We start from the raw sequence: 16787 nt of genomic DNA, 5'->3' as shown, positions 1-16787 counted from the left end.
TTTAGATTTGCGCCAGGCGCAAAGTCATTTATCCCACCGGCAAAATAACAACCAAGCTGAAGTCCCGCCCACAAAGTTACTTGCGCTTTGCGTTTTGATACCTGGGGTTCAGATCGTCAAAATAGGGGGGATAGAGTGGCAGCATTTACATGCTCAGCAGATTTGCAGTCCAGTCTACCCTTTTTTCTACTTTATACGAATGTACTCTTCTTAATTCATTCTCTCTTACACTTTTAAATTGTATTGAAATGTAAGCATTTATATGTTCAACAATATTTGATGTTTTCACTCAATGTGGGTGTGCTCACCGGTGAGGTCGCTGCTCTCGATGCGTTTGAGGTCGGCGTCGACCCAGAACAGCTTTCCCAGCTTGTTGTCCAGCGCTAGGGACACAGGCCGGATCAGCCCCGTGGTGAACAGAGACTCTCGCTCCGTCCCATCCAGAGACGCCCCCTCAATCTTGGCTGAGCGCTCCTGCATGGTGGTGAAGTACATGTACCTACAGGGAGGGAGGGAGGGAGGGAGGGGGGGAGGGAGGGAGGGAGGGAGGAAGGGAGGGGGGGAGGGATGGATGGATGGAGGGAGGGACAAAACAGGGTTAGAAAACAGAACCGTAAACATTAGAAGAGTAAACTGAGAGGAAACTGAGTGTGAAGTCTGCTTGGCTTGTGTCTGGAGGACGACAGCTTGCCAGTCTGACTGTCCTGGGTTATAACATGTCAGCTTCTATTAGTCTTGACGGGACTCTCCAACTGTTGTTTGCAGGAGATCGCGGCAGACAACACAGCTTCTCATCTGTTAGTCATTCAGATCTGTCTGGCTCCTGTCTCTCCCACAGCAGGGACTCACTAGTAGAGGGACGTTTCAGCAGTAGAACCACATTGTTACAGAGGAGCTCTCCATCCTCCCTGAGGAGGGGAGAGGAGAGGAGGAGGAGCCAAGGCAAAGAGCACCCAAACAGCCACCATCTGTTCCACACATGGTTGCCTCCTCCTCCTCCTGTCTCCTGCTCTCTGAGGTCCTGTGGTTCCCTGGCCGATCAAGAGCAAATAAACTCTGTCCACAGCCACTCCCGTCCATGTCCACAGCCCCTCCCACTCCTAACTGCCCTCAACACCCCCCTTACCTGATCACCCACTAATTACCCTACTGGAGGACCTTCCCACCCAGATCAGCAAAGCTAACTGTACTATATTTACACAGTGGCATCCTTCTGAAACATTTCATAAAGAAACAAGGAATTATTTTGGGCCCTGCATATTTTTTCATTTTTTGAATTCCCTCTTCTTATTTAAGTCCACCACATTCAAAACAACATTTGCCTCAACCACAGCGTAGAGGGGTGGAGTGACAGGCCTAGTTCAGCCAGAACCTTTCAGAACATTGCAGCCCTCCAGTCCTCCAGACCAGGTCCAAAACAGCTTTAGTTCAAGTCCTGCAGGTGCATTTGATGTGTTTCTCCTGACACACTGGGTGGGCTGGGTTTGCACTTCAGAGATAATATCACTTCTACTAGCTGCACCGACTGAGCCAAATGTACCTCTAGTATTTGAAGGCATTGGAAGATGTGCTGAGATTCATTCCGTAACCTTGCAATCAACCCCCCTGCAATCAACCCCCCCCCTCCTCACCCTTTCTCTGCGTTGACGACGATGGCTCGGGGCTTGTCGTGTTCGTCTCTGAGCACCACCCCCAGGGCCTCCCCATCCAGACGCTGGACGTTGATGGTGTTTGTGGTCTCACATGTCCAGTACAGGCGTCGGCTGTACGGGTCAACACTCAGGTCATGGGGCTGCTTCTCTGAGCTCTGCTGGGGGGCTGGAGGCAGGGTGGACACCACCACGGAGGACTGGGGGGGAGGAGGAGGAGAAGGAGAGATGGAGGGAAGAGAGAACAGCGATGGAGGGAGAGGAAGGAAGGGAGAGATGGAGGGAGAGATGGAAGAATGGAGGAACAGCAAGGGAGGGGTGTATGAGGATGTGGGGAGGGGGATGTATTGGTATTATAAAAGCAGGAATAACAAGTGATGTGATACTTAATACACACCAGAAAAATGTAATAACGTCACACATATATAAACAGATGTGCATTGTGATGCTTTCACTAACTTCATCTGATCAGCTACGGACATGCTGATTGCCACTGGCATATGATCATCCCAATCAGTAGATCAAGTATTACCTTATGTTACCTAATTGTTTCCTTAAATTAAATCAATTTGATATGAATAATATCATAATGTTTCGATAACAATAAGCTAATATTAAGTAAGACTTGTCTACTGACTGGAAGGAACATGATCCTTCAGGTTCTGACCTGCGTGCCGTCGTCGCGGGCACGGCGGATGTTCTGCCGCCCGTCCACCCAGTACAGTAGCTGCTCCAGGGGGTCATAGCTGATGGCCCGAACACTCTTTAGAACATGGATGGGCAGGATGATGTCCGGGCTCTGCTCCCCCAGAACCATCCTGCTGATGGAGGTCTTCTGGCTGAACAGCAGGAAGCTGGAGGGAGCTGGAGGAGGGGAGGAGGGGAGGAGATAGGGGATGGAGAAGAGCAAGGAGGCGGAATGAGTATATAGGAGGGTGATGTGGGAGAGATGGAAGAGGAGAAAATTGGGTAATACAGGGATGGCCGGCACAGTGACTGGTTAGTTTTGGGTTTAGTTTGGGGGTTAGGGTTGGGGTTAGGCCGGTAGGGCTGGGACAGAGGTCAGGGGTCCAAAAATAAACGCATATAAACACTCACACATACACACACAGATGCACAAACCAACCCCAGCCAGTGCCCCATGACTCAGGAAGTCATCATCTCACTATAATGTAAACAGGGTCTCTGGAGAGCTCTGCAACAGGAACTGACAGGACGTTCACCAGCCAAGACTCTGCTGATTTAACATTAAGATCCATACATTTTCAATCAATCTTTCAATCAATCAATGTATCTGTGTATGCCGTATGATAAGGGGATGCAGGATGAGAGGGTTAGGTTAGGTTAACCCAGTCTGCAGGATGAGAGGGTTAGGTTAGGTTAACCCAGTCTATGCAGGATGAGAGGGTTAGGTTAACCCAGTCTGCAGGATGAGAGGGTTAGGTTAACCCAGTCTGCAGGATGAGAGGCTTAGGTTAACCCAGTCTATGCTGGACTCACAGCTGCAGTTGCGTCCGTTGGGCTCCAGGGTGTAGTGGGAGGAGCAGCGGCAGTGGGCTCCAGAGGGAGACGCCAGGCAGAGGTGGGCACAGTTCCCGTTGCCCTGGGAACACTGGTTGGTGCCGTTCTGGCGGGAGGAGTGGAAGACCAGGATGTCCATGACGTACTCCAGCTGGCCCTGCACCACGGTGCGGTTCAGGCCGCTGCGCTTGTCCACGCGCTCAATACTGCGCAGGTTCCAGTCCGTCCAGTAGATGTAGTCCCGGTACTGGGTGAGGCCGAACGGGTGGGGCAGGTCGTCCACTACAATCTCCCTCTGAAGACCTGGGGGGAGGAGCAAGGGTTTAGGGTGGAGGAAGTAGGGTGGAGGAAATGACAGGTCTATCAAAGTGTTTGGGTTACCTTGCATGTTGGTGGACTCGATCATGCAGGTGTCCAGGTCGGTCCAGTACAGCCGCTGGTCGGTGTAGTCGATGGTGAGGCCGTTGGCCCGGCCCACCTTGTCCACCAGGGTGACGATGCTGCTGCCGTCCATGTGGGCACGGGCGATGCGAGGCCTGCCGCCCCACTCTGTCCAATACATGAACCTGCCGACCAGACAGAGTAAACACTGCCTCAGAACCAGAACACTGCCTCAGACCCAGAACACTGCTTCAGAACCAGAACACTGCCTCAGAACCACAACCAACAGGATTTTAGGATTGGACTGGCAGTGGGGGTTGGGTGAGATGATGTGCCTCAAGGTGAGAAGCACCAAACATGAAGCAAGAAGACTTGGAACACCAGGCAGGTATGAGCATACTGGAGCGGTGTTCCCTACGCCCGTCACCTCCCCCTCCATCTACAGAGCACCACCCACAGCCCACCGGCCACATGTCTGCATTCCCACACTAACTGGGATGGAGCGTAAATTGGTGAATGGCAGTTGGCTTCTCTGCCACTTCATTGGGGGAGGGACATGTTGTACAGATGTACTAGAAGAGAAAGCGAGAGAGGGGTAGGGACATGTTGTACAGATGTACTAGAAGAGACAGCGAAAGAGGGGGAGGGACATGTTGTACAGATGTACTAGAAGAGAACAAGCATGACTGCTGCCTGCCTCAGGCTATGACATCACCGCCAGAGTGGCATGTGAAAACTGCGGACTGCTGGCACAAGCAAGTGTGGAAGTGTGTGTGCGTGTGGGCAGTGAGCATGTGTGAGTGTATTCCTGCTACACAAACAAAAACCTGCCAGTAAAAGTTAGAGGAGCAGTAGGAGGCCAGCCTCACCCAGAGCAGTAGGAGGCCAGCCTCACCCAGAGCACTAGGAGGCCAGCCTCACCCAGAGCAGTAGGAGGCCAGCCCCACCCAGAGCAGTAGGAGGCCAGCCTCACTCAGAGCAGTAGGAGGCCAGCCTCACCCAGAGCAGTAGGAGGCCAGCCTCACCCAGAGCAGTAGGAGGCCAGCCTCACCCAGAGCACTAGGAGGCCAGCCTCACCCAGAGCAGTAAGAGGCCAGCCTCACCCAGAGCAGTAGGAGGCCAGCCTCACCCAGAGCACTAGGAGGCCAGCCTCACCCAGAGCAGTAAGAGGCCAGCCTCACCCAGAGCAGTAGGAGGCCAGCCCCACCCAGAGCACTAGGAGGCCAACCCCACCCAGAGCAGTAGGAGGCCAGCCCCACCCAGAGCAGTAAGAGGCCAGCCTCACCAAGAGCAGTAGGAGGCCAGCCTCACCCAGAGCAGTAGGAGGCCAGCCTCACCCAGAGCAGTAGGAGGCCAGCCCCACCCAGAGCAGTGAGGTGTACTTCAGGAACACAGTAGTCTGTAGCTACAGGACATCCACATGCTGTTGTTGTGGTTGTAAAGGGTGCTGTTGTTGGGGTTGGGGAGAGTGCTGGTTGGAGGAAGGGTGTTAGTGGGGTCAAATGTTGTTCTCTGACATTTGTAGGTATCTTTCTATGGCTTTGCATGCCTCTGAGCCCCAGGTGAACCTATGGAGGTCGTTCTCACCCTCTGGCAGGGTCCAAGGCGAGGGAGCGAGGGTTGTCCAGGTCCTTACACACCAGGACCTGCCGGTACTGCCCATCCAGCCTGGAGACCTCAATCCTGTTGGTGCCGGTGTCGGCCCAGTAAATGTTCCGGGCCATCCAGTCCACCGCCATGCCTTCTGGGTAATCCAGGCCGAACTCGATGACGTGCTCCACAGAGCTGCCGTTCATGAAGGCTCTGCTGATCGTCTGAAGGACAGCAAGTGAATACACCACGCTGAAACTCCTCTTTCTCCCTCTCTTCCTCCTCTCCCTCTTGCTCTCTTCCTCCTCCTCACTCTCTTCCTCCTCCACCTCCCTCTCTTCCTCCTCCTCCTCCTTCTCTTCCTCCTCCTCCTCACTCTCTTCCTCCTCCACCTCCCTCTCTTCCTCCACCTCCCTCTCCCCATCCTCCTCCTCCTCCCTTTCTTCCTCCTCCTCCTCCCTCTCTTCCTCCTCCTTCTCTTCCTCCTCCACCTCCCTCTCCTCCTCCTCCACCTCTTTCTCCACCTCCCTGTCTTCCTCCTCCACCTCCCTCTCCTCCTCCTCCACCTCTTTCTCCACCTCCCTGTCTTCCTCCTCCCCCTCCCTCTCCTCCTCCTCCACCTCTTTCTCCACCTCCCTGTCTTCCTCCTCCACTTCCCTCTCCTCCTCCTCCACCTCTTTCTCCACCTCCCTCTATTCCTCCTCCACTTCCCTCTCCTCCTCCTCCCTCTGTTCCTCCTCCACCTCCCTCTCTTCCTCCTCCTCCTCCCTCTATTCCTCCTCCTCCCTTTCTTCCTCCTCCTCCTCCTCCTCTTCCTCCTCAACCTCCCTTTCTTCCTCCTCCACCTCTCTCTCCTCCTCCTCCACCTCTTTCTCCACCTCCCTCTCTTCCTCCTCCACTTCCCTCTTCCTCCTCCTCACTCTCTTCCTCCTCTCCTCCCTCTATTCCTCCACCTCCCTCTCTTCCTCCTCCACCTCCCTCTCCTCCTCCTCCACCTCTTTCTCCACCTGCCTCTCTTCCTCCTCCACTTCCCTCTCCTCCTCCTCCCTCTGTTCCTCCTCCACCTCCCTCTCTTCTTCCTCCTCCTTCCCCATCTCCTCCTCCTCTCCCTCTTGCTCTCTTTCTTTTCCTCCCTCTCCTCCTCCACCTCCCTCTCTTCTTCCACCTCCATCTTTTCATCCCCCACCTCCCTCTCCTCCTAACCTCACCTTGGTGCTGACATCGGTCCAATAAATCCGGTTCTCGGAGACGTCAAAGTCGAGTGCGGAGGCCTCCTTGACGCCGGTGAGTGGTATGGCCACATCGTTGCTGTTGGTGCCCAGGGAGATGCTGCGTATGTCGGCCCGGTTGGTGAATAGGAGGAAGGCTTCAGGCACCACGCAGGTGTGCAGATCACTCAGCAGCTCCAGGCCCATGGGGCATGCGCAGCGAAGACCCTGCGGACGGTGGAAACACAGGTGGCTGCAGCCCCCGTTGGCTTCCGCACAGCCGTTGGTACCTGGATGGGAGCGGGGGGGGGGAGGGGATAGGTGATAGGTCAGTGTTTTTATGTTCAGTGTGTGTGTGTGTGTGTGTGTAGACGTACATCCCTATTTGAAGCACCACCGCATGTGTAGCTACTATCTCTCCACAGGTCTCTTAGCAACCACCTGTCCTTCTCCCAAAGATCTTAGTGGACATCCCCTGGACATCAAACCACACCATCCCTTATCCCTCTCCTTTTCTTATCTACTTACACCCTCTGATTCACTTTTAACCTCCCTCATCCCCCTGTACCTCTCCCTACTTTCAATCCCCCTCCTTCCTCTACTATCTCCTCTACCCCTTCCTCCTCTTCTCCTGCTCCTTCCCCTCCTGCTCCTCCTCGTCATCTTTCTCCTGCTCCTCCTGCTATTCCTCCTGCTATCCCTCCACCCCCTGCTCCTCCCCCCCTCCTGCCCCTCATCTTTTTCCTCCTCCTCTTCCTCTACTTCCTGCTCCTCTTGCTCCTCCCCCTCCTGCTACTCCTCCCCTTTCTATTCCTCTTCCTCCTGCTCCTCCTCCTCCTCTACTTCCTCTTCCTCCTGCTCCTCCCCCTCCTGGTACTCCTCTTCCTTCCCCTCCTCCTCTTCCTCCCCCTCCTCCTCTTCCTCCCCCTCCTGCTACTCCATCCCCTTTTCCTCCCCCTCCTCCTCTCCCTCCCCCTCCTCCCCCTCTTCCTCCCCCTCCTGCTACTCCATCCCCTCCTTTTCCTCCCCCTCCTCCTCTCCCTCCCCCTCCTCCCCCTCTTCCTCCCCCTCCTCCTCTTCCTCCCCCTCCTGCTACTCCATCCCCTCCTCCCCCTCCTCCCCCTCCTCCTCTTCTTCCCCCTCCTCCTCCTGCTACTCCATCCCCTCCTCTTCCTCCCCCTCCTCCTCTTCCTCCCCCTCCTGCTACTCCATCCCCTCCTCCCCCTCCTCCTCTTCCTCCCCCTCCTCCTCTTCCTCCCCCTCCTGCTACTCCATCCCCTCCTCCCCCTCCTCCTCTTCCTCTCCCTCCTCCTCTTCCTCCCCCTCCTGCTACTCCATCCCCTCCTCCCCCTCCCCCTCTCCCTCCCCCTCCCCCTCTTCCTCTTCCTCCTGCTCCTCCACCTCCGCCTTACCAAAGGTCTCTGTGACCCTGGTGGCCTTCAGGCCCATAAGGTCGGGCAGCTGGTCGATGATGATCTCTCGTATGGCCTGGGTCTTGTGCACCCTCTCGATGCTCCTGCGCTGCCAGTCGGTCCAGTAGATGAAATCTCCTAGCAGCGTGAAGCCAAAGATGTGGGGCAGCTTGTCCTCCAGGAGCACCCTCCTGTCAGAGCCATCCACGTTCATCACCTGAGGGGCGGGGAGAGCGCTTAATGAAGTCAACACACACACACACACAAGGTATGTACAAGGTGGAAGGGTTTGAAATTGTTGAGAATAAGTTGAGAGCTGTCTCAAGTTATACAGCCAATCAAAAACAACAACATGAGGAACATGAGGAACCCCCCCCCCCCCCCCCCCCACATGCACACACACACACAAGATGGGAGGGAGGGAGGACAGGCCTGTGTCTCATTTCTCTGAAAGCAGCAATTACAGTCTGCTCAACCCTGAGCCTGCATTACTGTTACAGAGGCTGCAAATAGCATGTTGGTAGATTTGAGCTAACTGATGTCAGCTGCATCTCCAGACATGCAGCGCTGGGCTATCCAACACTATCAGTCTACGGTGCTCCGTCCAGTGGTGGAACCCAGAGAAACACATCCCCCCTCCCAGCCTCCACCCTCCCAGCCTCAACCTTCCCAGCCTCCACCCTCTCAGAGTCCACCCTCTCAGCCTCCTCCCTCCCAGCCTCAACCTTCCCAGCCTCCACCCTCTCAGGGTCCACCCTCTCAGGGTCCACCCTCTCAGCCTCCACCCTCTCAGGGTCCACCCTACCAGCCTCCACCGTCTCAGCCTCCACCCTCTCAGGGTCCACCCTCTCAGCCTCCACCCTCTCAGGCCCCACCCTACCAGCCTCCACCCTCTCAGCCTCACAGCCTCCACCCTCTTCGCCTCCACCCTCATAGGCTCCACCCTCTCAGCCCCCACCCTACCATCCTCCACCCTCTCACTCTCCACCCTCTCAACCTCCACCCTCTCAACCTCCACCCTACCAGCCTCCACCCTCTCACCCTCTTAGCCTCCACCCTCTCAGGGTCCACCCTCTCAACCTCCACCCTCCACCCTCTTAGCCTCCACCCTACTAGCCTCCACCCTACTAGCCTCCACCCTCTCAGCCTCCACCCTCTCAGCCTCCACCCTCTGTTGTGACAGTGTGTGTGATGAGGGGGGAGAGCTACAACTCTTGATTATACTGTCTCTGGAATGTATATATGTGTTACTCTGTTGGAATGTAGAGGGCTGGATGGATATCTGTGGACAACTTCAACACCCGGAAAACCAGAAGTAAGGAGGAGACAGCTGACGGTGCTGGCGTCGGTTTGGGTCCTGGGTCCAGGGGTACTAGGGTACTGGTTCCTGGGTCCTGAGACCTGGGGTCCTGGGTCTGGGATCTGGGTCTAGTCTGGTCTGATCTGGACTGGTCTGGACTGGTTTGATCTGGGCTGGTCTGGGCTGGTTTGATCTGGGCTGGATTGATCTGGCCTTGTCTGGTTTGATCTGGGCTGATCAGAGTGGAATGGGGCTGGTTGGTTTCAGGGTTTTAGAGGAGGAAAGGAAAAGTATTTCTGTTGATGTAATGAGGTATTTTATAGGATGGTACCGGTTTCCCTTTCAGGCTAGGATGGTTGCACGAGCACACACATGCACACACACACACAGTCTGGACTCCCCACACTTCCAGCCTTAGCTCTATCCTGGGGGTAGGGGGTAGGGAGTAGAAGGGTAGGAGGTAGGAGGGAAGGAAGTAGGGGTAGGAAGGTAGGAGGAGGAGGTAGAGGGTAGGGAGTACGGGGTAGGGGGTAGGAGGTAGGAGGTAGAGGGTAGGGGTTGGGTATCCTGGGGGGGGGGGGGGGGTCCTGGGACTGTGTGGGTAAACGCATGGCTGCTAGTGGACACAGGCCCCTCTGTGATGCTCAGGCTGCCTCAGCTAATTATCCCAGAACTGACCTGCTGAGGTCACACACACACACTCGTACACACACACACACAAATACACACTCGTACACGCACACACACACTCGTACACATACACACACCTCCAGGCTGTGTGAACTGCTCAAACAAACAGTAATTGGGGGAAACCACATGACCTCTATCAGCAAACATCTGAACAAATATTTTTTTTAAATTCTGTCAAGATAGATTTCAGGTTGGCAACAAATAAATGTCTGAGGAGTCAAAACAAGACAAGAACTCTGTTGTGAAAACAGGCTGTAACATTCTGAGGCCAGACACAGATGGATGAGATGCTAGGCTGTATTTCTACTGGGCTGTATTTACATTTATGCATTTAGCAGACGCTTTTATCCAAAGCGACTTCCAAGAGAGAGCTTTACAAAAGAGCATAGGTCACTGATCATAACAACGGTATTTCTACTGGGCTGTATTTCTATCTAGTTCTGACCCAGCCGGGTTCTGGGCCCAATCAAGAAACCAAACCAAACAAATGCAGAGGCGCTCCTGCCAGCATGAAGCCGTTCCTGCTTTACAAAAATGCTTTTCATTTCCTGAGAGACAATTAGACATGGCCCTCTCCTCTGAACGAAGCTGTCTCTCTCCGTCTCGGGTCTGGTTTGTCATGGAGAATCATGCAGAGGGAGGGCTTTTCTATCTCGTGTGAGAACTCCCATTTTCTTGACCGAGGAAAAACGTTACAAAACAAACAAAACCGAAAACACAAAAGTCTAATCAGAGATGCAGAGAGAAGTCAGGCTTCAATGGAGGCTGATTGTGAAGCTGCGCTCTGCTCCTCTGTGTCTCCAGGCGCCACTAATTCAATCTGCAGGCTTCTGTGATGGGCTGAGGGCCTGAGTCACACTCCAGCAACTGGAAAGGACAGTCTTGGAGCTGGAGGGAAAACAGCCAACTAAAGAACACTATTAGTTAAAGAAACAGTCTTGTAGCCGAAGTGAGTGGGATAAATAATGTAAATAAAGACGTGACAGTCTGCTAATTAGTGTACCAGTTTTTTGTTAAAGTGAAAGTAAAAAAAAGTTAAGGAAAAAGAAAATCAAGAAAGCTTTGAACTTTAGAGATAGATGAACTGCTCAATGCCATCATTGACACATTCACACTGGTGACGGCCCTGAACTGCATGAAGAGAGGTAAACAAATTTAAAAAAAATACAAGGGTTTGGTTAACTTTGTGCGTCTTCTCTCAGCTTGCTTTCTGATTGATTGGATATTGTTTCGTTTCACGTGATAAACTCTGCGTTTGTCCTCGGGGTTCCCCCCACACATCAGGATTTCTGAATATTTAGTATTCGCAATCGGGGTGCCTCCGACGTAGCCTGGCTGCCAGCCCAACTTCTCCCCGCCCCAAAAAAATTTGGTCGGGAAGTTGGGTCTGGAAGGTTTCGTATTGGGGACCAACTACAGAAAACCAGAATCTGGGCGAACCAATGAAATTGCCAGGGCGGGCTTTATACAATGATGGACAGATGATCAACAGTAACGTAATCACCCACGACACAAAAGAGCGCTTAAGTTGAATTCGTTTTGAACAAACATGGCTACCGCTGGAGATCTGGGATGTTATGATTCTGCCATTGAGTCTGTTTTAGAAGACATCGACAGCGCATTAATTTTGAAAGAGGAACAGAGAGACGCAATCAAGGCATTTGTCGATGGAAAATATGTTTTTGCCGTCCTTCCTACGGGATTCAAAAAGTTCAATTCAAAGTTTAATTTATCAGCTGGCCCCGATGGTCGCGAAGAAGATGGGATACAATGAAAACCCAGTGGCCATTGTGGTGTCTCCTTTTCTTTTGTGGAGTTGTAATCCTAAACGGAGAACTTGTTCGTATATGCATTGCCCTTTATTGTTTCGCTCAAAAAGGTTGACCGTGTGAACAAGTACTCCCCCTACCCTTAAATTAATTTTACAACACCGGCAAAAATCGTTTGTATTCATTCTTCAAGCATACTTCAAGTCTCAGTAAAGATTTAGCTGCCTCAATTAGTTCTGTTGACAACAACTATGCGGCGCTTAACATACGTCTGTTGCTCTGATTGGTTGTAGATCTATCCAATTGAGCGAAGAGGCATTTGTTTTCCAGGCTTGTTTGAAACACGCCCGTAGTCAAAGCCCAACGGAGAGTTCTCAGACTCATATTCTGACTAGAATTATAGTATGACAACGAGTATGACAACGTCAGGCTACCTCCGACGTCCTTCCGAGCAGATTTGGTCACTCTTGACACACCTCTCACCAAGGGAACATCTGATAGAATAATATGTAGAACCATTAAGATAATCGGGACATTTCTTAAGATTGTCAGAAGGGGCAAAAAGTGACTTTAGTGTCTACTTATAGGGTGACCAGACGTCCAGATTTCGGCCGGACAGTCCGGTTTTCCAGCCTTTTGTCCGGACCGCTCTTGCGTGTCCATTTTTTCGCCCTTTTGTCCTCCTTTTTGACCCTTCCTGCCCACCGTCGCAATTTACCACTCGCGTAAGTTTTCCCCGATGCCAAAAAGAAAGACCTCCTTCTAACTTACGTGGAGTTCAGAACTCCACTTTGCCATAAGAGCTGCAAAGATCAATATCATACCTTCTGTAAGTTCTGTCGCATTGACATTGACGTGAGTAGTAGGGGGAAAGTGGCTTTAAGCATGCCTGCGACACGCAACTGCACAAGGATAATGCTAGGTCTGGCGGGCACTCTTCTTTACTTCCCCCCCCCCCCCCAACAACTTTTTGGGGTGTCCTCCTTTTTGACCGTTTGTCCTTCTTTTTGGACCCAAGTGTCCTCCTTTTCAGGGTCATGCTTCTGGTCACCCTAGTCTACTATCTGAAATGCAGGTAGGCCTAGCTAACGTGAAATTAATCCAGTTAATCACACCATAGCGATTTCACTATGTTGGCAGGGTTCACACACACTAAGTTAGCTGCATTTGCATAGCTAGCAAACAAACCGATGGAGCAAACATTAGCTAGCACCTATTCCATTTGGCGTTGTCAAAAGATGGAAACTTTGCTATTGTCAATTTAATCCAAGATCAGCACGGATATTGTAGTTCTTCGAAATCCATTTGCCATGGTTAGCGATACTGAAAAGAACTATACTATATACTACCATTGTCATAATTATCTTAAATGGTCTCGTTTCAAAAGCTAAATCATCTCTAGGGACTTTGAAGCACCTGTGTGCCGATTTGGAGTAAACTGGCGATAGCAAAGATGATGTCAAATACTACACAAATGGAATTGGGGCTCGCTAGCTCTGCAAATTCAGCTATTCTGGGAAGCCAGCCAATATAAAACCAAAACATGAATGATATTATTATGACAAAAGGTTGCAGTTTGCGTTGTGTAAAGGGTCAACTCATACAGCTGTCAATCCTTGTCAATGCAATCTGTTTCACCTTTCCAAACTGTCTAGCTACCTGGTAGATCAAAGCCTATTCTAGAAGAATGGTCATAAATGATAGAAGCTCATCTCCTACTGTAAATAACCTGCACATTGTGTGTAAGGCCAGCATGGTAGAAAAATTGCTGAAAAAAGAAAGACGGACATAAGAGTATTTCAGCCAGGACACCAGAAGGCAAAGAAAGAACCCTAGTGGCCTAATCTCAAAGACTAGTTGATAAAATGTTCATAGAATTTATGTGAAGTGTGGTAATTGAATGTTTTATAATGATGCCATTAGGCAGAGGAGGCACCAGACGACAAACAGACAATAGAGCTGCAGGTAGGCAGGAACAGACTGGCAGAGACAGGGGGTCTCAGGTAAGTTTGTTGAGTCTCTTGTTTGGCAACATGATGGGTTCTCTTCTTTAGACTTGTAAAATAGGACATATTTGAACAATGCCATGGATACCCCCACTCAGGTTCAGTTGGTTCAGCCACCAAACATTAGTTTGAGGCAATAGTATTGTTGTTGTGATTAATTGTGTAGTATTGGGTACTGGTAGTTAAGAGGATGGCAAGCACCTTATGTCTTTTCTAGGAGACAGACTGTTAGTCAGTGAGGGTGGTGAAAGGGAAAGACCAGGGAGAGACTTCAGATGACAGTGTCACAGCCATGGCAGGACCGGGGGTCAACCTTTTTGCCAGCAGGAAACAGTGGCACAGTACTGTCTAGTCACCTCAGTGGTGGCACAGAACCATATCAGCCACACCCACAATTTATAGAACCGCAGACTCTTGCCAACAAAGTGTTGACACTTCAAGAGAAATGGTTTTGCGATTTTCCCCCGACTTTATGATGGTTTAATTGAGATTATTTTAGATGAGACTGCACCATGCCCATTGTAATTACATAAACTGCACCCATAGAGTGTACAGTACATACTGGCCTTTCTTGGTAAATACTGTACACCTGCATTCATACTTGACTGATAAGAAACACTACTATAACTACATTTGAACAAGTTGAGACAACCCTTCAGTTACTAACTATAAATTATCCAGGAGTATTAATTATGGTTCCTCAATATACATTTAACATATTACAATGTAGGCTGTATTACAGCAATCATTTTGGTGTCCCCCTCAGAAATTGCTCTTGAGAAAATGTCATATAATTGTCCCCCCCAAAGTTGATAGCAGATTTTCGCCACTGCCTCGAACCCTGCCCCACCCATTCAGACCCCCCCTCCTCCAGGCCACCCTATTCAATGTGAGATTCTTTGAAATATTAGAGGCCTGCGCTGGATATTTGGCCCAGTCTTCAGAGGCCCCGACTCGGCAACAGATGATGTTATCTTTTTATCTGCCGTTTCGTCTTCACGCAAAGCCAAGAACAGCGCAGCCTTAATTCAAACAGAATGTCCCTACTGCTCTTTCACTTCCCATCACTCCTACCCTCCTCACCCCCCCCCTCTCTCTCCCTCCCCACCATTCCACCCCTCTCTCCCTCCTTTCTCCCCTCCCCCTTTTTTCTCTCCCTCTCCTCTCTCCCCGTCCTCTCTCCCTCCATTCTCTCTTCCCCACCCATCCCTCCTCTCCCCCTCCTCTCTGTTTCACACTCTGTCCTCTGACACCAATAATGACATCACTAACCACCACAGCCTCCCTCTCTCTCTCTCCCTCTCTCCCTCTCCCTCTCCCTCTCCCTCTCCCTCTCCCTCTCCCTCTCCCTCTCCCTCTCCCTCTCCCTCTCCCTCTCCCTCTCCCTCTCCCTCCCTCTCCCCTGGTCTCTGTCTTCAACATAGAGACCAGTAAAGAATAACTAGTAGTAGTGGGTAAGAGTTGACCTGAAGCATCATGTGAAGATAACAAGGTTAGCACAGCCTTCAGACCCAGCATGTGTTTCCTGTTTACTAAACTTCTAAACAGACAAATACCACATCAACATCCTGCAGTGATTCTGAAAAGACTGTCAGACTGGACGCTCTTCTAACTGTGACTGGAGCCTTCCGATAGAACATGCGTCACCATGGGCCCACACTCAGGGATACAGAGCAACACACAGGCCTAGAACCAGGCCTGTACTGGGCAGAACTAGAACCAGGCCTGTACTGAGGGAGAACTAGAACCAGGCCTGTATTGAGGGAGAACTAGAACCAGGCCTGTACTAACAGAATTAGAACCAGGCCAGTACTAGCAAGCCTACAACCAGGCTGGTACTAGCAGGTCCTGAACCAACCTGGATCAAGCAGGTTCTGCCAACAGCAGGCACTGTACAGCCAGAACAGAACTGCATTTACAAGACAGACCAGCACTCACACGTATCCAAACCTCCTGTGGGACACACCGTGGCGCGAACACACACACACACACACTAGGGCTGGGCGGTATGGCCTAACTTTAAATCATGGTACTTTAACTTTAAATTTTGAAGCACGAACGATAACAATATATATCACAATATATTAGTTTTGCCAAAGGGAAGAACCATAAGAGCATGTAGTTAAGCAAGTTACAATTAAACAACATGAATCTCTAAGTGCAAGTGTACCTGTAAAAAAAGCAATCAACAGTAAAAATAAAAATAAGATGAACTAAAATAGAATATTTAGCAGCGAATACAACAGTTTAAATCAGTTACCACTAACCAACAAGAGCAACAAGTCTCTAAGCAAGAGTCATTGTGATCCTTGAGGAAACTAGCATTGGGTTCAGTAAACCATTCCTAAGTACCGTTGTACTCCCGGAACAAGTGCGTCTTGAGCCTTCTCTTGAAGGTGGAGAGACAGTCTGTGTCTCTGATGGAGGTGGGGAGTTGATTCCACCACTGGGGGGCCAGACAGGAGAAGAGCTTGTGTTGGGACCGGGCGGTCTTGAGCGGTGGGACCACCAGGCGGTTGTCTGAAGAAGACCGTAGGTGGCGGGTGGGGGTATAAGGCTGCAGGAGAGACTTGATGTAGTCGTTCACTGCTCGGAGGGTCAGTACCAGGGTCTTGAATCTGATGCGGGCCGTGATGGGTAACCAGTGAAGGGAAATGAGGAGTGGAGTAACGTGGGAGCGTCTGGGTAGATTGTAGGCAGGTGTGTCGGCAGGTGTGTCGCATGAGCTAGCATGTAGATATCAACAGTGCGTTTATGGGATCACAAGAAATCTTAATTCAATATTTGTAGTGAGCTAGCTATAATAAATTATTACAAAACTCGATTCTGTAGGCATACAATAAACATTTCACAGTTCTAACCAACCTGGCATCTGCTTGTATGGCTACACTCTTCCAGGCTGCAATTTTTTACGTTTAAGTCTCGGTAAACATCTGAAGTTGTGTCATATAAAACCGAACGATAAAGCCCCAAAACGATGCTCTACTCCATCTGTGCAATATAGATTATGAGGAAGCGGAAGATTGCTATCGATGTTTGCGTAGATTTATAGCAATGTTTTCGTAAAAGTTTCGAACTGTCATTTTATGACGGTCAGCATGGTTTAGTCATATTGTAGGGTAGGCCAAATTCATACTGGTATATTTGTATACCGTTTCTACTGTCCACCCCTAACACACACTCACTCTATTCCCTCAATGTTGTGGGTAACTCACATTCCACTAAGTCTTACCCTAACCCTAACAACTGCACCTCCAGTCA

At 50.9% G+C, this 16787-nt stretch overlaps 1 protein-coding gene across 2 annotated transcripts in view; it reads right to left on the bottom strand.

Moving 5' to 3' along the window:
* The window catches only part of lrp5 (low density lipoprotein receptor-related protein 5), a 62600-nt gene that overhangs the window by 8844 nt on the left and 36969 nt on the right, over positions 1–16787 (bottom strand). For both annotated transcript variants that reach the window (XM_047033699.1, XM_047033700.1), the window contains exons 9-16: positions 7762–7978; positions 6350–6639; positions 5139–5365; positions 3552–3736; positions 3150–3473; positions 2317–2513; positions 1632–1849; positions 309–499 (exon numbers count right to left, since the gene is read on the bottom strand). In XM_047033699.1, the coding sequence (XP_046889655.1) occupies positions 309–499; positions 1632–1849; positions 2317–2513; positions 3150–3473; positions 3552–3736; positions 5139–5365; positions 6350–6639; positions 7762–7978 (1849 nt within the window). The remainder of the gene's footprint in view (positions 1–308; positions 500–1631; positions 1850–2316; positions 2514–3149; positions 3474–3551; positions 3737–5138; positions 5366–6349; positions 6640–7761; positions 7979–16787) is intronic.

The sequence above is a fragment of the Hypomesus transpacificus genome, chromosome 14 (genome assembly GCF_021917145.1).
Source record: "Hypomesus transpacificus isolate Combined female chromosome 14, fHypTra1, whole genome shotgun sequence".
NCBI lineage: Eukaryota > Metazoa > Chordata > Actinopteri > Osmeriformes > Osmeridae > Hypomesus > Hypomesus transpacificus.
This window is presented reverse-complemented; position numbering and strand designations above follow the sequence as displayed.